Raw genomic sequence first — 20783 nt, 5'->3', positions numbered from 1 at the left:
ATAACATGTTGAAATGAAAATATTTTGATATATCGGTAAAATACAATTTTTTAAATTAAGTTCACTTGGCATTCTTTAACTTTTTAAAAAATGTTCCTACTAGAAAATTTAAACTACCTGGCTCACATCATTTCTATTGGATGGCACTGCTATAGAGTTTCTTCAGTGTCCTTTCTACGATTGTTGACCATTTCCATCTAGCCCCAAATTAGGCTTTTTCTACTTGTATACTGTGAACCCTACAATATGCATCTATTTAAAGGAAATTATAAACTGTGCTTTGGTTTTAACACCAGTTGTCTGTGATGAAAAACTATTCCATATACACCCCTCTTCCTTAACTTTTCTCCATAGCTACTTGCAAGGAATCAGTAAATAATGAAAGAAAAAAGGAGAGACAGTGCAAAAAGCTATTTGATGATAACCCCAATCATTTAACCCCTAGTAATGAATGAAACTTAAAGAAACAGAGCAAGTGTGTAATTACATGTATCACCACATCACTCTAAAATCTGCATGCCTAGTTGCCCATAGAATGGCTAAATGTACACTTACCCATGAGATTTGTGATAAAAGATTCATTTTGTAAAAGTTTGTTGTGACTCTTGTAACATTTTCATTTTAAATATGACTGAAATATTCTAGTCTTTTTCTTTAATAGTGCAAAAGGCATTATTAGAAAAATACAGGAAAGGCAGAAGTACCAACATAAGTGCCACATCTTTTAGAATAGATGTCCTTTTGTCCTCAAAAGTATGTAATTTCCAAAAGGGAAGTTTGCAAAACAATATGTATTTCCCTTAGACTTACTTCCTACACAATTTCAGAGGTAATAAAGACTTTACAAGTCAATTCCACTGTCAAACTAGTGTCTGAATGTCCTGTACAACATTTCCAAGTGTATGTAATGGGAAACACTTTTTCCCAAGGCTGCTAGCCATTGTCATTGTCATTATCGTTGTCATTATTTTTTCTAATACTGAGCTAAAATATGTTAACCTGCAGCTTTAAACTATTGGTTCTATTTCTGCCCTCTGCTCTTGGATCATATAAACCAATCCCATGTGTACTTAAAAGTTCTGCAGTTATTTACAGAGAGCTGTTCCCCATCTGGAGAATTTACCGGTTGCCACTCCTTCTGTATACACATGTCTCATCTCACTATCTACAAGTACTAAGTAATCTTCCCTCACCCACAGTACTTTAGTAAGTAGCCAACAAATGGGAGTTAGGACCTCCACTTCTTGTTTAGCAGCCAGTGTTCAGCCAGGGATAGGAAACATACCAAACAGCAATTTATCAGCTACTCCTTATTAATATTGGTCTCCAAGCAACTCTGCTTTCTCTCTCACTTCATTTTAAAGTTTTTTAAAAAGAAATGTTACTAGCCTGATTCAGGGCCTAGTGGAACCAATGCAGTCATGTAGCATGTATGTACAAAATCATGAAGTCCAAGGTTGACTGATCAATGCTTCTTTTCCACTTCAGTTTGTATTGGGAAAGTAGAGTGTGTGCCTCTTTTAAGCACTCTTAACCAGTATTGATTGTTTAACTGGAAAACAACAACAACAAGGAGTTGGTATCAATCTTCAGGTGGACTCATTAGAAAAAAGAAAAACATTGTCTGCTCAGATTTTTAACACAGATGAAATGTAACCGTAGTAACAAATCCATTCAAATAATCATTAAAAGGAGAATTTTTAAAACTCAATAAAATAGACCTATATGCGAAGAAAAAAAGAAAGTATGACTAATGAAAGGCCTGAAGAAATAGCTCCTAGAATCTAGTCTCATTCTCTGTTTGGACTTTTTCCCTATTTTTCTGATCCTTAACTGTTTATCATTTTGTATGAAAACCATCTTTTGTTTGTTTAAAGAAATTATGTTTACATAGGCCTTTTATTGCTGGATCTCTACTTGGCTTATTAGAGCCCAATGGAGAAAGAAACGTTGAAAATCATCTTGCTTAAACAGCTTCTCATGATTGAAAGCCTTGCTGAAGGTTTAAGACAAAGGAAGATAGCAAAGGATGGAATGTAATCACCCATGCCTTCCCTCATCTTTGGCTAGTGGTTTCCTAAAGTACTATTATATAAATTACTCAAATTATGCTGTGGAAAATGAGTTAGACAAGACTTTTTAAATATAACTAATTTATCTCTCTCTCTCTGTCTCTCTCTCTCCTCTCTCTCTCTCTCTCTCTCTCTCTCTCTCTCTCTCTCTCTCTCTCTCTCTCTCTCTTTCTCCTCTCTCTTCACAGTGACTGTTTTGAGCCCAGCAGAAAAAGGTAAGAGGATGTTGTAAATTGTATTGATCAGGACTGTGTCCTTATTTTCATCTGAAAGTAAATAACATAAAAGCCTATAGACTGAGCAATTTTCCCAGGAATACACTTAGGTGAGGGGAAAGTTTAGAATGATGATTTTCAGGAAGCTTACCCAGAGATAGAGAAGAACATTTTCGGTGTCCCCTTTGGCTGTAGGACAAGAATTGGAAATTATCGGGATTTATGACAGAGAAGGACACAGGTAAGCACTCTGACATAGTGACCCTAGGCTGTCTCTTTGTTCAACACTGTTGTCCTAGGTATGTTGCCTTTCTGCCCAATCCATCTCCTCTTTAAGGCATGGAGTAAAGGCCCCAGAAGAGACTTTAAAGGATAACTCCTTCACCATCACAGTTCCAGTATATGTATTGTGCTCCTCTCTGCTCCTCACCATCATCTTGGCTTGACCTGCAAAATATACTACCTTTCTAAAGAGATTGTGGCATTTTCCATTTTAAAAGGTGTAAGCTAATCATTAGTCTTAATAAACCTTTAGCTTTACATGATTTTATCAGTAATAACTGTGAGTGTTTATGTAGCCACTTTATATAGCCAGTTTTAATTCTCACTTCAGGGGAATTAATTGTTATAATTCGTTAACCTACCTAGCATTCATATTATGCTGTTTTAAAGCTCCGGTTTGCTGTTATTCATCCAACAAAGGCATTGGCTACAGAGGCAAGAGAGCAGAGTGGTTGGAAGACAGTAGACCATAGTATACAAAAGTGTGAGTTCTGTAGCTAGACTGTCTGAATTCAAATCCTGGCTCTGCTTTTTCCTAGTAAATTATTTTACCTCTTTGTGCTCATTTTATTCATGTACAGAATAAAAATAATACTACCTATTACACAGAATTGTGAAAATATAATGAGTAAATGTATGTAGAGCACTTAAAACAGTGGTAAACAGAACATACTGGCGATTCAGTACATGTTCCCTGCTATTATTACAACATTAGAGCAAGTCTTGAGTTACCTCTTATTCTTATGCATGGTCCTTAAGGTCAGAGATCATCTTCTGAATAAAATATTAAATAATTATATACAAATATTTTCCACAATACATTTTCAAGACAAATTGAGTAGAGGCTTAGATGATATTGTACCATAATAGGAATAATGGCATAAGCCAGTGAGACTTGACCAGAAACAGACTCATAGTCTAATGACTATCTGGGGTCCCTTCTCACCCTATGGATCTGTGACAGATCTGGGGTGACCTGGAGCTTAGAGTCTAGGGATGGGGTGATGATGAAGAGATGAATTTAGGAATGAGATGAACATTAGGCATGATCCATCAGACGATTCACATATAATCAAGAATAATGCATTGCCCACAGTTGCTCATCTTGAAATTGTATTTTCACAATTCTGTGTAATAGGTTTCAAATTATACTGCACTATTAAAGTAAAATACAATGCAGTATATGACTGCCAGTAGGAACATTATTTGGCATTGGCAAAGAAAACAAAAAGCAGTGAACTTAAAGCGTCAAATAACATAACCTTTCAGTCTCCATAGCTTGAGAAAACCATAGTCAAACATACTGCAAAAGTTTTCCCATGTTTATCTACTTAATAATTCCTGTACTGGTTTGTAGAGTGTCTCCCTAAAATTCACATCCACCTGGAACTTGTAAATGTGACCTTATTTGGAAAGTAAGATGTAATCAAGTTAAGATAAGGCCATACTGGATTCAAGTGAGCCCCAATACAGTAATTGGTATCCTTATATGAAGAGGGAAATTTGGATACACAGACACATAAAGAGAGAGGACAGCCATAAGAAAATGGAGACGGTGGGGGGGGGGAGCAGAGCAAGATGGCCGAATAGGAACAGCTCCAGTCTCCAACTCCCTGCGCGAGTGACACAGAAGACGGGTGATTTCTGCATTTTCAACTGAGGTACTGGGGTCATCTCACTGGGGAGTGCTGGACAACTGGTGCTGGTCAGCTGCTGCAGCCTGACCAGCGAGAGCTGAAGCAGGGCGAGGCATCCCCTCACCTGGGAAGCGCAAGGGGGAAGGGAATCCCTTTTACTAGCCAGGGGAGCTGAGACACACAACACCTGGAAAATCAGGTAACTCCCACCCCAATACTGGACTTTAAGCAAACGGGCACACCAGGAGAATATATCCCACACCTGGCCGGGAGGGTCCCACGGCCACGGAGCCTCTCTCATTGCTATCACAGCAGTCTGCGATCTAACCGAAACGGCAGCAGCAAGGCTGGGGGGTGGGGGGCGCCCGCCATTGCCAAGGCTTAAGTAGGTAAACAAAGCCGCTGGGAAGCTCCAACTGGGTGGAGCTCACAGCAGCTCAAGGAAACCTGCCTGTCTCTGTAGACTCCACCTCTAGGGACAGGGCACAGCTAAACAACAAAAGGGGAAGCAGCAGAGCCCTGTGCAGTTGCGAACGACACTGTCTGACAGCTTTGAAGAGAGCAGTGGATCTCCCAACACGGAGGTTGAGATCTGAGAACGGACAGACTGACTGCTCACGTGGGTCCCCGAACCCTGAGTAGCCTAACTGGGAGACATCCCCCACTAGGGGCAGTCTGACACCCCACACCTCACAGGGTGGAGTACACCCCTGAGACGAAGCTTCTAAAGTAAGAATCAGACAGGTACACTCGCTGTTCAGCAATATTCTATCTTCTGCAACCTCTGCTGCTGATACCCAGGCAAACAGGGTCTGGAGTGGACCTCAAGCAATCTCCAACAGACCTATAGCTGAGGGTCCTGACTATGAGAAGGAAAACTATCAAACAGGAGGAACACCTATACCGAAATCCCATCAGTACGTCACCATCATCAAAGACCAGAGGCAGATAAAACCACGAAGATGGGGAAGAAGCAGGGCAGAAAAGCTGGAAATTCAAGAAATAAGAGTGCATCTCCCCCTGCAAAGGAGCGCAGCTCATCACCAGCAACGGATCAAAGCTGGTCAGAGAATGACTTTGACGAAATGAGAGAAGAAGGCTTCAGTCCATCAAACTTCTCAGAGCTAAAGGAGGAATTATGTACCCAGCGCAAAGAAACTAAAAATCTTAAAAAAGAGGGGAAGAATTGATAGCTAGAATAATTAATGCAGAGAAGGTCATAAAGGAAATGACAGAGATGAAAACCATGACACGAGAAATACGTGACAAATGCACAAGCTTCAGTAACCGACTCGATCAACTGGAAGAAAGAGTATCAGCGATTGAGGATCAAATGAATGAAATGAAGCGAGAAGAGAAACCAAAAGGAAAAAGAAGAAAAAGAAATGAACAAAGCCTGCAGGAAGTATGGGATGATGTAAAAAGACAAAATCTACGTCGGATTGGAGTGCCTGAAAGTGAGGGGGAAAATGGAACCAAGTTGGAAAACACTCTTCAGGATATCATCCAGGAGAACTTCCCCAACCTAGTAGGGCAGGCCAACATTCAAATTCAGGAAATACAGAGAACGCCACAAAGATACTCCTCGAGAAGAGCAACTCCAAGACACATAATTGCCAGATTCACCAAAGTTGAAATGAAGGAAAAAATCTTAAGGGCAGCCAGAGAGAAAGGTCGGGTTACCCACAAAGGGAAGCCCATCAGACTAACAGCAGACCTCTTGGCAGAAACTCTCCAAGCCAGAAGAGAGTGGGGGCCAATATTCAACATTCTTAAAGAAAAGAATTTTCAACCCAGATTTTCATATCCAGCCAAACTAAGTTTCATAAGTGAAGGAGAAATAAAATCCTTTACAGATAAGCAAATGCTTAGAGATTTTGTCACCACCAGGCCTGCCTTACAAGAGACCCTGAAGGAAGCCCTAAACATGGAAAGGAACAACGGGTATCACCCATTGGAAAAACATGCCAAAATGTAAAGACCATCGAGGCTAGGAAGAAACTGCATCAACTAACGAGCAAAATAACCAGTTAATATCATAATGGCAGGATCAAGTTCACACATAACAATATTAACTTTAAATGTTAATGGACTAAATGCTCCAATTAAAAGACACTGACTGGCAAACTGGATAAAGAGTCAAGACCCATCAGTCTGCTGTATTCAAGAGACCCATCTCACATGCAGAGACATACATAAGCTCAAAATAAAGGGATAGACAACGATCTACCAAGCAAATGGAGAACAAAAAAAAAGCAGGGCTTGCAATCCTAGTCTCTGATCAAATAGACTTTAAACCATCAAAGATCAAAAGAGACAAAGAAGGTCATTACATAATGGTAAAGGGATCAATTCAACAGGAAGAGCTAACTCTCCTAAATATATATGCACCCAATACAGGAGCACCCAGATTCATAAAGCAAGTCCTTAGAGACTTACAAAAGACTTAGACTCCATAAAATAGTAATGGGAGACTCCAACACTCCACTGTCAACATTAGACAGATCAACGAGACAGAAAGTTAACAAGCATATCCAGGAATTGAACTCGTCTCTGCACCAAGCGGACCTAATAGACATCTATAGAACTCTCCACCCCAAATCAACAGAATATACATTCTTCTCAGCACCACATGGCACTTATTCCAAAATTGACCACATAATTGGAAGTAAAGAACTCCTTAGCAAATGTAAAAGAACAGAAATTATAAGAAACTGTCTCTCAGACCACAGTGCAATCAAACTAGAACTCAGGACTAAGAAACTCAATCAAAACCGCTCAACTACATGGAAACTGAACAACCTGCTCCTGAATGACTACTGGGTATATAACGAAATGAAGGCAGACATAAAGATGTTCTTTGAAACCAATGTAAACAAAGATACAACATACCAGAATCTCTGGGACACATTTAAAGCAGTGTGTAGAGGGAAATTTATAGCACTGAATGCCCACAAGAGAAAGCTGGAAAGATCTAAACTGGACACTCTAACATCACAATTAAAAGAACTGGAGAAACAAGAGCACACACATTCAAAAGCTAGCAGAAGGCAAGCAATAACTAAGATCAGAGCAGAACTGAAGGAGATAGAGACACAAAAAACCCTCCAAAAATCAATGAATCCAGGAGTTGGTTTTTTGAAAAGAACAACAAAATTGGTAGACTGCTAGCAAGACTAATAAACAAGAAAAGAGAGAGAAATGAAATAGATGCAATAAAAAATGATAAAGGGGATGTCACCACGGACCCCACAGAAATACAAACTACCATCAGAGAATACTATAAACACCTCTACACAAATCAAGTAGAAAATCTAGAAGAAATGGATAATTTCCTAGACACTTACTGTCTTCCAAGATTAAACCAGGAAGAAGGTGAATCCCTGAATAGACCAATAGCAGGCTCTGAAATTGAGGCAATAATTAATAGCCTACCCACCAAAAAAAGTCCAGGACCAGATGGATTCACAGCTGAATTCTACCGGAGGTACAAGGAGGAGCTGGTACCATTCCTTCTGAAATTATTCCAATCAATTGAAAAAGAGGGAATCCTCCCTAACTCATTTTATGAGGCCAGCATCATCCTGATACCAAAGCCTGGCAGAGACACAACAAAAAAAGAGAATTTTAGACCAATATCCCTGATGAACATCGATGCAAAAATCATCAATAAAATACTGGCAAACCGGATTCAGCAGCACATCCAAAAGCTTATCCACCATGATCAAGTGGGCTTCATCCCTGGGATGCAAGGCTGTTTCAACATTCGCAAATCAATAAACTTAATCCAGCCTATAAACAGAATCAAAGACAAGAACCACATGATTATCTCAATAGATGCAGAAAAGGCTTTTGACAAAATTCAACAGCCCTTCATGCTAAAAACACTCAATAAATTCGGTATTGATGGAACGTACCTCAAAATAATAAGAGCTATTTATGACAAACCCACAGCCAATATCATACTGAATGGGCAAAAACTGGAAAATTCCCTTTGAAAACTGGCACGAGACAGGGATGCCCTCTCTCTCCACTCCTATTCAACATAGTGTTGGAAGTTCTGGCTAGGGCAATCAGGCAACAGAAAGAAATCAAGGGTATCCAGTTAGGAAAAGAAGAAGTCAAATTGTCCCTGTTTGCAGATGACATGATTGTATATTTAGAAAACCCCATTGTCTCAGCCCAAAATCTCCTTAAGCTGATAAGCAACTTCAGCAAAGTCTCAGGATACAAAATTAATGTGCAAAAATCACAAGCATTCTTACACACCAGTAACAGACAAACAGAGAGCCAAATCATGAATGAACTTCCATTCACAATTGCTTCAAAGAGAATAAAATACCTAGGAATCCAGCTTACAAGGGATGTCAAGGACCTCTTCAAGGAGAACTACAAACCACTGCTCAGTGAAATCAAAGAGGACACTAACAAATGGAAGAACATACCATGCTCATGGATAGGAAGAATCAATATCGTGAAAATGGCCGTACTGCCCAAGGTTATTTATAGATTCAATGCCATCCCCATCAAGCTACGAATGAGTTTCTTCACAGAATTGGAAAAAACGGCTTTAAAGTTCATATGGAACCAAAAAAGAGCCCGTATTGCCAAAACAATCCTAAGTCAAAAGAACAAAGCTGGAGGCATCACGCTATCTGACTTCAAACTATACTACAAGGCTACAGTAACCAAAACAGCATGGTACTGGTACCAAAACAGAGATATTGACCAACGGAACAGAACAGAGTCCTCAGAAATAATACCACACATCTACAGCCATCTGGTTTTTGACAAACCCGAGAGAAACAAGAAATGGGGAAAGGATTCCCTATTTCATAAATGGTGCTGGGAAAATTGGCTACCCATAAGTAGAAAGCTGAAACTGGATCCTTTCCTTACTCCTTATACGAAAATTAATTCAAGATGGATTAGAGACTTAAATGTTAGACCTAATACCATAAAAACCCTAGAAGAAAACCTAGGTAGTACCATTCAGGACATAGGCATGGGCAAGGACTTCATGTCTAAAACACCAAAAGCAACAGCAGCAAAAGCCAAAATTGACAAATGGGATCTAATTAAACTAAAGAGTTTTTGCACAGCAAAAGAAACTACTATCAGAGTGAACAGGCAACCTACAGAACGGGAGAAAATTTTTGCAATCTACTCATGTGAGAAAGGGCTAATATCCAGAACCTACAAAGAACTCCAACAAATTTACAAGAAAAAAACAACCCCATCAAAAAGTGGGCAAAGGATATGAACAGACATTTCTCAAAAGAAGACATTCATACAGCCAACAGACACATGAAAAAATGCTAATCCTCACTGGCCATCATAGAGATGCAAATCAAAACCACAATGAGATACCATCTCACACCAGTTAGAATGGCAATCATTAAAAAGTCGGGAAGCAACAGGTGCTGGAGAGGATGTGGAGAAATAGGAACACTTACACTGTTGGTGGGATTGTAAACTAGTTCAACCATTATGGAAAACAGTATGGCGATTCTTCAAGGATCTAGAACTAGATGTACCATATGACCCAGCCATCCCACTACTGGGTATATACCCAAAGAATTATAATTCATGCTGCTGTAAAGACACATGCACACGTATGTTTATTGCGGTACTATTCACCATAGCAAAGACTTGGAATCAACCCAAATGTCCATCAGTGACAGACTGGATTAAGAAAATGTGGCACATATACACCATGGAATATTATGCAGCCATAAAAAGGGATGAGTTTGCGTCTTTTGTAGGGACATGGATGCAGCTGGAAACCATCATTCTTAGCAAACTATCACAAGAACAGAAAACCAAACACAGCATGTTCTCACTCATAGGTGGGAAATGAACAATGAGATCACTTGGATTCGGGAAGGGGAACATCACACATCGGGGCCTATCATGGGGAGGCGGTAGCGGGTAGGGGGGAGGGATTGCATTGGGAGTTATACCTGATATAAATGACGAATTGATGGCTGCTGACGAGTTGATGGGTGCAGCACACCAACATGACACAGGTATACATATGTAACAAACCTTCACGTTATTCACATGTACCCTAGAACTTAAAGTATAATAAAAAAATAAAAAAAGAAAAAAAAAAAAAGAAAATGGAGACAGAGGCTGGCGTTATGCTGCCACAAGCCAAATTACACTATGGATTGCCAGCAACCTCCAGAAACTACGAAGAGGCAAAGAAGGATACTCCCCTGGGCATTTCAGCAAGCGTATGGCCCTGTCTATACCTTGATTTCAGACTTCTAGCTTCCAGAACTCTGAGAGAATAAATTTCTGTTATTTTAAGCCACCCAGCTTGTGGTCATTTATTACCACAGCCCTAGGAAACTAATACAATTCCTGATGAATTTCACTCTCTAATACACTGTTAAAAAGCATTGTATCAGTAGCAAATAACCAGACTTTGGTGTTAGGTCTACCTCGGCTCAAGTATTGACTTTTCCGCTTATTGTATATGTGATCTTGGGGAACTTCCCTAAATTTCACTTTCTTCCTCTGTGACCTTTCATGGTTGTTTTGAGGACTAATGAGATTATGTGTGTAAATCTCTTGGTACAGTGCCTGACACATGATAAATACAAAATAATAGTTAATAGTATTATGATGATTATTATTATTGTTTTTAACATTGGAGAGGATCTGGAAGATCTTTCTTCTAAGAAGCATAACGTATTTCAGGATTATAATTCCTTATGACTACTTTTGTGAATAGATTGTCAAAATCCATACATTTGTATTTTATAGGGAGAACAATTGAGAACCAAAGAAGTAAAATATATTGACCTAGTTATGCTGATTCTACTGCACAGAAAGGACTAAACTTCAGGTCATCTGAATCACAGTCCTGAATATTATTTTTATGCGTGTGTGTGTGTGTGTGTGTACACACACACACATCCATATATATAATCTGCCTTGGTTTTGCAGGATTCAGATACTCTATTTTCTTTTTTAATTTTTGTGGATAGGTAGTAGGTGTATATATTTAGGGTGTACATGAGATATTTTGATATGGGCATACAATGTGTAATAATCACATCAGGGTAAATGGGATATCCATCACTTCAAAGATTTATTATTTCTTTGTATTATAAATATTCCAGTTATACCATTTATTTTTAAATATATAATAAAATATTGTTGACTGTTGTCACCCTGTTGTGCCATCAAATACTAGATCTTTTTTAAATATGTGAGTTCATATGTTTTCCCATAGATCATACTTTTAAAAACATGATAATAATGTATTTATTTTGCTTTCATAGGTATATTGCATAGATGATTTCATTCAGCATCATACTATCCATATTTTGAAGATCATGACTGGGAAATCTTCCCTCCTCTACCCTTGAAGTAAAAATCTGGGGTGATCTGGAGCTTAGGGATTTAGTAGAGTCCGGAGATGAGGTGATGATTAAGAGATAAATTTAGGAATGAGATGAACTTTAGGCATGATCCATCAGATGATGCACATACAATCAAGAGTAATGCATTGCCCACAGTTGCTCTTCTGTTAAAAGGTCCATTAATCATTTTAAACAAAAGTTCAACTCATCTAATAATTAATTTGCATTTTAAATGTTTTGCATACTAAATTTTCTGATTTCATTCATAAAATGGTTGTCATTATTTACCTTTTCAGAAAGAGATATAATTTCTAAATAACAGAACTGTTATGGGTCAACTTGTGTCCCCTCAAAATTCATCTGTTTAAGCCCTTACTTTTAGTACTTCAGAATGTGACTATTTGTATAAGGCCTTTAAAGAGGTAGTTAAGTTAAAATGAGGTCAACTAGGGTGGGCCATAATCCAGTCTGATGTCCTTATAGGGAAAGGAAATCTGGACACACATAGGTACAGAAGGAAGACCACGTGAAGACACAGGGAGAAGATGACTATCTACATGCCAAGAAGAGAGGCCTTCAAAGTGGCCAGTCCTGCTGACACTTTTATCTTGGACTTCTAGCCTCCAGAATTGTGAGACAATAAATTTCTGCCGTTTAGAGACCCAGTCTGTGTTACTTTATTATGGCAGCCCTAGCAAACTGATACAAGAATATTAGGTTTCCATTTGAAAATTCAAAGTGTAGAAATATCGCTTCTAACAAAAGTAAAAATTGACAGATGGGATCTAATTAAACTGAAGAGCTTCTGCACAGCAAAAGAAACTATCGACAGAGTAAACAACCTACAGAATGGAAGAAAATTTTTGCAAACTATTCACTTGAAAAAAGTCTAATATCCACCAGCTATAAAGAACTTAAATTTACAAGAGAACATCAAATAATCCCATTAAAAAGTGGGCAAAGGGCACGAACAGACAATTTTCAAAAGAAGACATACATGTGGCCAACAAATGTGAATAAAAGCTCAATATCACTGATCATTACAGAAATACAAATCAAAACCACCATGAGATACCATCTCAGAATGGCTACTATTAAAAAGTCAAAAAATAATAGATGCTGGTGAGATTGTGGAGAAAAGGGAACACTTACACACTGTTGGTGGGAGTGTAAATTAGTTCAACAACTGTGGAAGACACCGTGGTGATTCCTCAAAGACCTAAAAACAGAAATACCATTCGAGCCAGCAATCCCATTACTGGGTGTATATTCCCGGAGTAATATAAATCATTTTACCATAAAGACACGTGCAGGCAAGTGATCACTGCAGCATTATTCACAATAGCAAAGATGTGGAATCAACCTAAATGCCCATCAATGACAGATTGGATAAATAAAATCTGGTACATACACACCATGAAGTACTGTGCAGTCATAGAGAAGAATGAGATCATGTCTTTCGTGGCAACATGAATGGAGCTGGAGGCTATTATCTTTACCAAACTAACACAGGAACAGAAAACCAAATACTGCATGTTCTCACTTATAAGTGGGAGCTAAACGATGAGAGCTCATGAACCATGAAGAAGAGAACAACAGACACTGAGGTCTACTTGAGGATGGAGGGTGGCAGGAGGCAGAGGAACAGAAAAAAATAACTATTGGGTACTAAGATTAATAATACCTGGGTGACAAAATAATCTATACAACAAACTCCAGTGACACAAGTTTACCTATATAAGAAATCTTCACATGTGCCCCCAAACCTAAAATGAAAGTTTAAAAATAAAAGAAAGATCTGCTTTGTGTCAGATTCTCAATTATGCTAACCTTAATTTATTGGTAATATATTAAACATCAGGAAGGTGAGAGGGCACTGAGAGTAAAATGTCTGGGCTACAGTATGATCTTTTAGACTTACCTTCAGAATGTATAGGAAATCTTCAGGTTGGTTTTTATTAGGTATCTCAGTGCTCTCAATAATATTTTATATTTATTATTGTAAAATTACTTTATAATTAAAGTTTAGAGATCAGATAAAAGCCTCCCTTAGATGCTAACCCACTTCCAAAAGATGTTTAAATATTGATATTTTTTGTTACAAAAATATTTACTGAAAAGTCAAACAATATAGAAATCTAGAAAATGAAAATTTCCAATTATCTTTACACTGCCTCCTCTATCACTATTCATAGACAACTGCTATATTTAATTTTATTTGTATTTGAGATCTTTTTCTTTGCATTCACATAGAAACATATAAGTATAAATGTGTATATTTATATAGACTTGGTTGTTTATTTTAATTGAGTGATACTGTGCCTATTTTTCCAAAACTATATTTTTTACTTAAGAATATATCATCAATGTATTTCCATGTTACTATATACAAATATATTTCATTTTTAAATGATCTCAGAGTATTTCATAGTATGGGTATACTAGATTTATTTAATCATTTATTATTATTATTATTCCAGTAGTTTTGGGGGAACAGGTGGTGTTTGGTTACATAGATAAGTACTTTAGCTGTGATTTTTGAGATTTTGGTGCACCCATCACCCAAACTGTACACTGAACCCAGTGCATAGCCTTTTATCCCTCACTCCACTCCCATCCTTCCCCTAAATCCACGGAGTCCATTCTTAATGCATTTGCATCTTCATAACTTAGCTCCTGCTTATAACTGAAAACATATGATGTTTGGTTTTCTATTTCTGAGACACTTCACTTAAAATAATGGTCTCCAACTCCATCCAGATTGCTCAAAATGCCATTCTTTTATTTTAATGGCTAAGTATTATTCCATGGTATGTGTACACCACATTTTCTTTTTCCACTCATTGGCTGATGAGCATTTAGGCTGGTTTCATATTTTTGCAATTGTGAATTGTGCTGCTATAAACAAACATGTGCAAGTGTCTTTTTCATATAATGACTTATTTTATTCTTTTATTTTAAACCAAACATACATAGTAGTGGGATTCCTGAGTCAAATGGTAGATCTTTCAGTTCTTTAGGGAATCTCCGTAGTGTTTTCCATAGTGGTTGTAATAGTTTACCTTCACATTAGCAGTGTAAAAGTGTTCCCTTTTTACCACATTCATGCCAACATTTATTGTTTTTTGATTTTTAAATTATGGCCATTCTTGCAGGAATAAAGTGGTATCTCATTGTGTTTTGACTTCCATTTCCCTGATCATTCGTAATGTTGAGCATTTTTTCGTGTTTGTTGGTTATTTGTATATCTTCTTTTTAGAATTGTCTATTCATGTCTTTAGCTCACTTTTTAATGGGATTATTTGTTTTTTCTTGCTGATTTGTTTGAGTTCCTTGTAGATTCTGGATATTAGTCCCTTATCAGATGCATAGTTTAAGAACATTTTTCCCATTCTGTGGATTTTCTGTTTACTTTGCTGAATATTTATTTTGCTGTACAGAAGATTTTTAGTTTAAGTCCAATCTATTTATCTTTGTTTTTATTGCATTTGCTTTTGGGTTCTGGGTCATGAGCTCTTTGCCTAAACCAAAGTCTAGAAGAGTTTTTCCCATGTTATTTTCTGGAATTTTTATGATTTCAGGTCTTAGTTTAAGTCTTTGATCCATCTTGAATTGATTTTTGTATACAGTGAGAGACGAGGCTTCACTTTCATTCTTCTACATGTGGCTTGCCAACTATCCCAGCACCATTTGTTTAATCGGGTGTCCTTTCCCCATTTTGTGTTTTGTTTTCTTCATCAAAGATCAGTTGGCTGTCAGTATTTGGCTTTATTTCTCGGTTCTCTATTCTGTTCCGTTGGTCTGTGTGCCTGTTTTTATACAAGTGCCATGCTATTTTGTTGACTGTAGCCTGGTAGTATACTTTGAAGTTTGGTAATGTGATACCTCCAGATTTCTTTTTGCTTAGTCTTTCTTTGGCTATGTGGGCTCTTTTTTGGTTTCATACGAATTTCAGGATTTTTTTTTTTCTAGGTCTGTGAAGAATAATGATGATATTTTGATGGGAATTGCATTGAATCTGTAGATTGCTTTTACCAGTATGGTCGTCTTCACAATATTGATTCTACCCATCCATGAGCATGGGATGTGTTTCTACTTGTTTGTGTCATCTATGACTTCTTTTTTATATGACTTCTTTCAGCAGTGTTATGTAGTTTTCCTTGTAGAGGTCTTTCACCTCCTTGGTTAGGTATATTCCTAACTTGTTGTTTTTTTCAGCTGTTGTAAAAGGGGTTGAGTTCTTTTTTTTTTTTTTTTTCTTTTATTATACTTTAAGTTCTAGGGTACATGTGCATAACATGCAGGTTTGTTACATATGTATACTTATTCCATGTTGGTGTGCTGCACCCATCAACTCGTCAGCACCCATCAATTCATCATTTATATCATGTATAACTCCCCAATGCAATCCCTCCCTCCTCCCCCCTCCCCATGATAGGCCCCAGTGTGTGATGTTCCCCTTCCCGAGTCCAAGTGATCTCATTGTTCAGTTCCCACCCATGAGTGAGAACATGCGGTGTTTGGTTTTATCTTCTTGTGATAGTTTGCTAAGAATGATGGTTTCCAGCTGCATCCATGTCCCTACAAAGGACGCAAACTCATCCTTTTTTATGGCTGCATAATATTCCATGGTGTATACGTGCCACATTTTCTTAATCCAGTCTGTCACAGATGGACATTTGGGTTGATTCCAAGTCTTTGCTATTGTGAATAGTGCCGCAATAAACATACGTGTGCATGTGTCTTTGTAGTAGAATAATTTATAAGGGTTGAGTTCTTGACTTGATTCTCAGCTTGGGCTTTGTTGGTGTATAGCAGTGCTACTGATTTATATAAATTGATTTTGTATGCAGACACTACTGCATTCATTGATCAGATCTGGAGCTTTTAGGATGACTCTTTAGGGTTTTCTAGGTACACGATCATATCATCGGTGAGCAGCAACAGTTTGAATTTCTCTACCGATTTGGATTTTTTATTTTCTCTTTACCAATTTCTTTCTCTTGTCTGATCGCTCTAGCTAGGACTTCCGATCCTTTGTTGATTATAAGTGGCAAAAGTGGGCGGCTGGGCACGGTGGCTCATGCCTGTAATCGCAGCACTTTGGGAGGCCGAGGCTGCCGGATTACCTGAGGTCAGGAATTTGAGACCAGCCTGACCAACATGGAGAAACCCTGTCTCTACAAAAAACACAAAATTATCCTGGCGTGGTGGTGCATGCCTGTAATCGCAGCTACCTGGGAGGCTGAGGCAGGAGAATCACTTGAACCTGGGAGGCAGAGTTTGCAGTGAGCTGAGACCATGCCATTGCACTCCAGCCTGGGCAACAAGAGCAAAACACAGTCTCAAAAAAAAGAAGGTGGGCATCCTTGTCTTGTTCTAGTTCTCAGGAGGAATGCTTTCAGTTTTTCCCCATTCAGTATAATATTGGCTGTGGGTTTGTCATAGATGGCTTTCATTGCCATAACGTATGTCCCTTCTATACTGATTTTGCTGAGGGTTTTAATCATAAAGGGATGCTGGATTTCATCAAATGCTTTTATTGTGTCTATTGAGATAATAATATGATTCTCGTTTTTAATTCTATTTATATGGTGTATCACATTTATTGATTTGTGTATGTTAAACCAACCCTTCATCCCTGGTGGGAAACCACTTGATCATGGTGAATTATCTTTTTGATATGCTGTTGGATTCTGTTAGTATTTTGTTGAGGATTTTTGCATCTCTATTCATCAGGGATATTGGTCTGTAGTTTTCTTTTTTTGTTATGTCCTTTCCTGGTTTTGGTATTAGGGCAATACTGGCTTTATAGAATGATTTAGGGAGGATTCCCTCTGTCTCTGTCTTTTTGAATAGTTTCAGTAGGAGTGGTACCAATTCTTCTTCGAATGTCTGATAGAATTCAGCTGTGAATTTATCTGGTCCTGGATTTCTTTTTGTTAGCATTTTTTGTATTACTTTCTATCTTGCTACTTGTTATTGGTATGTTCAGAGATTCTATTTCTTCCTGGTTTAATCTAGGAAGCTTGAATGTTTCTAGGAATTTATCCATCTTCTCTAGGTTTTCTAGTTTGTGATCATGAAGGTATTCATAGTAGCCTTCAATGATCTTTTGTATTTCTGTGCTATCATTTGTAATATTTCCTATTTTGTTTCTAACTGAGCTTATTTGTACTTCTCTCTTTTTATATTGGCTAATCTCACTAATGGTCTATTGATTTTGTTTATCTTTCAGATATCCAGCTTTTTGTTTCATTTCTCTTTTGTATTTTTTGTTTCAATTTTATTTAGTTCTGCTCTGATGTTTGTTACTTTTTTTCTTCCACTTGGTTTGGTTTGGTTTGTTCTTGTTTCTCTAGTTTCTTGAGGTGTGAGCTTAGATTGTTTGCACTCTTCAGACCTTTTGGTGTAGGTGCTTAATGTTACAAACTTTCCTCTTAGCACTGCTTTTGCTGTATCCGAAAAATTTTGATATGTTGTGTCACTATTATTATTCAGTCCAAAGAATCTTTTCCTTTCCATCTTGATTTTATTGTTGATCCAAAGATCACTCAGGAGCAGATTATTTAATTTCCATGTATTTGTATAGTTTTGAAGGTTCCTTTTGGAGTTAAGTTCCAATTTGTTTTTTTTTTTTTTTTTTTTTTTTTTTTCTGTTCTTTTTTTTTTTTTTTTTTTTTAACCTTTTTTTTTTTTATTATACTTTAAGTTCTAGGGTACATGTGCATAACGTGCAGGTTTGTTACATATGTATACTTATGCCATGTTTCCACTATTGTCTGTGAGAGTACTTGATATAATTTCAATTTTCTTAAATTTATTGAGACTTTTTTGTGTACTATCATATGATCTATCTTGCAAATGTTCCATGTTCTGATGAAAAGAATGTATATTGTGCAGTAGTTCAGTAGAATATTCTGTAAATATCTGTTAATTCCATTTGTTATAGGGTATATAGTTTAAATCCATTGTTTCTTTGTTGACTTTCTGTCTTGATGATCAGTCTAGTGCTGTCAGTTGAGTATTGAAGTCCCCCACTATTGCTGTGTTGCCATCTATCTTGTTTCTTAGGTCTAATAGTTATTTTTTCATAAATTTGGAAGCACAAGTGTTAGGTGCATATATATTTAGGATTGCTATATTTTCCTGTTGCCCTAATTTTTTCACCATTATGCAATGTCTCTCTTTGTCTTTTTTAAACTGTTGCTCCTTTAAAGTCTGTTTTGTCTGATACAAGCATAGCTACTCTGGTTTACTTTTGGTTTCCATTTGCATTGAATATCTTTTTCCACGTCTTTACCTTAAGTTTATGTGAGTCCCTATGTCTTAGGTGAGTCTCTTGAAAACAGGAGATACTTGGTTGGTAGATTTTTATCCATTCTGCCATTCTGTGTCTTCTAAATAGATTATTTAGGCCATTTACATTCAACTTTAGTATTGAGATGTGAAGTAATGTTCTATTCATTATACTAGTTGTTACCTGAATACCTTATTTTTCTTTTTCATTACTTTTTTTTTAATATGTCCTGTGGGATTTATGCTTTAAGGAAATTTTATTTTGGTGTATTTTGAGGTTTTGTTTCAAGATATAGAGCTCCTTTTAACATTTCTTGTAGAGCTGGCTTGGTAATGGCAAATTCTCTGAGCATTTGTTTTTGTGAAAAAGCCTTTATGTCTCCTTCATTTATGAAGCTTAGTTTTGCCAGATACAAAATTCTTGACAGACAATTATTTTGTTTAAGGTGGCCAAGGATAGGACCCCAATCCCTTCTGGCTTGCAGGGTTTCTGCTGAGAAATCTGCTGTTGATCTGCTAGGTTTTTCTTTATAGGTTACCTGGTGCTCCTGCCTCACAGCTCTTAAGATTCTTCCTTCATCTTGACTTTAGGTAACCTGATGACTATATGCCTAGGTGATGATCTTTTTGCAATGAATTTCCCATGTGTTCTTGGCTTCTTTTATTCGGATGTCTAGATCAGTAGAAAGACCAGGGAAGTTTTTCTCTATTCCCTCAAATAAGTTGTCCAAACTTTTAGATTTTTTTTTCCTCAGGAACAACAGTTACTCTTATGTTTGGACATTTGACAGAACTCAAACTTTTTGAAGGCTTTGTTCATTTTTTTAACTTTTTTCTATGTCTTTGTCAGATTGGTTTAATTTGAAAGTCTTCTCTTCGAGCTCTGAAGTTTTTTCTTCTCTTTGTTCAATTCTATTGTTGAAACTTTCCAGTGTATTTTGTAATTCTTTAAGTGTGTCTTTCATTTCCAGAAGTTATGTTTGTCTTTTGTGATCTCTATTTCACTCTGGACATTTTCATCTATATTTTGTATTGTTTTTTAATTTCTTTAAGCTGGTTTTCACCTTTCTCTGGTGCTTCCTTGAGTAGCTTAATAATCAACCTTCTGAATTCTTTATGTGCAGTTCAGAGAGATCTCCTTGGTTTGGATCAATTGCTGGAGAGCTAGTGTGATCTTTTGGTAATATTATAGAACCTAGTTTTGTCATATTACCAGAATCCTTTTTCTGGTTCCTTCTTATTTGGGTAGACTGTTTCAGTGGAAAAAATTTGGAACTCAAGGGCTGATATTCAGATTCTTTTGTCCCACAGGGTGTTCCCTTGATGTGGTGCTCTCCTTCTTTCTCTGAGGACACAGCTTCCTGAGAATCAGACTGCAGTGATTCTTATTGTTCTTCCGAGTCTAGCCTCCCATTGGAGCTACCAGGCTCCAGGCTGTTTCTGGGGAATGTCTGCAAAGAGTCCTGTGACTTGATCCATCTTCGGGTCTCCCAGTCATGGATTCCAGCACCTGTTCCACTGGAGGTGGCAGGGGAGTGAAGTGGACTCTGTAGAAGTCCTTGCTTATAGTTTTGTTTAGTGTGCTGGTTTTTTCAAATGCTGGTTATGCTAGCAATGAAGCTGTCACATGGACAGACTCAGGACCTCTATTCAGCCAGGGTGTTGTAGGACACGGAATTAGCTCTTGTTTTTTCCTCTTTGGAGCAGGGTTGTTCTGTTATGAGTTGCTGTAATGGTTTGAGTTGGCTGGCCTCCAGCAGGTGGTACTTGAAGAGAGTGCCTTCTGCTGTCATAGAAGGGTATATAATCTTGCCCTACATTGACTAGGATGGGTACTCATATTTTTCAGGTGATGGGTGGTGCCATTGGTTTCCCAGGAGTTTGTCTTTTGTCTTTGGCGAC

At 37.6% G+C, this 20783-nt stretch overlaps 1 protein-coding gene across 3 annotated transcripts in view; it reads left to right on the top strand.

Moving 5' to 3' along the window:
• ZDHHC15 (zinc finger DHHC-type containing 15) overlaps positions 1-20783 on the top strand; it is a 103468-nt gene that overhangs the window by 18705 nt on the left and 63980 nt on the right. For 2 of the 3 annotated variants that reach the window (XM_030934133.1, XM_030934134.1), the window contains exon 2: positions 2261-2287. The exons of the other annotated variant lie outside the window; for it this stretch is intronic. In XM_030934133.1, the coding sequence (XP_030789993.1) occupies positions 2261-2287 (27 nt within the window). The remainder of the gene's footprint in view (positions 1-2260; positions 2288-20783) is intronic. 3 annotated transcript variants of the gene reach the window in all.

This window comes from Rhinopithecus roxellana, chromosome 7 (genome assembly GCF_007565055.1).
Source record: "Rhinopithecus roxellana isolate Shanxi Qingling chromosome 7, ASM756505v1, whole genome shotgun sequence".
Taxonomy (NCBI): domain Eukaryota; kingdom Metazoa; phylum Chordata; class Mammalia; order Primates; family Cercopithecidae; genus Rhinopithecus; species Rhinopithecus roxellana.
This window is presented reverse-complemented; position numbering and strand designations above follow the sequence as displayed.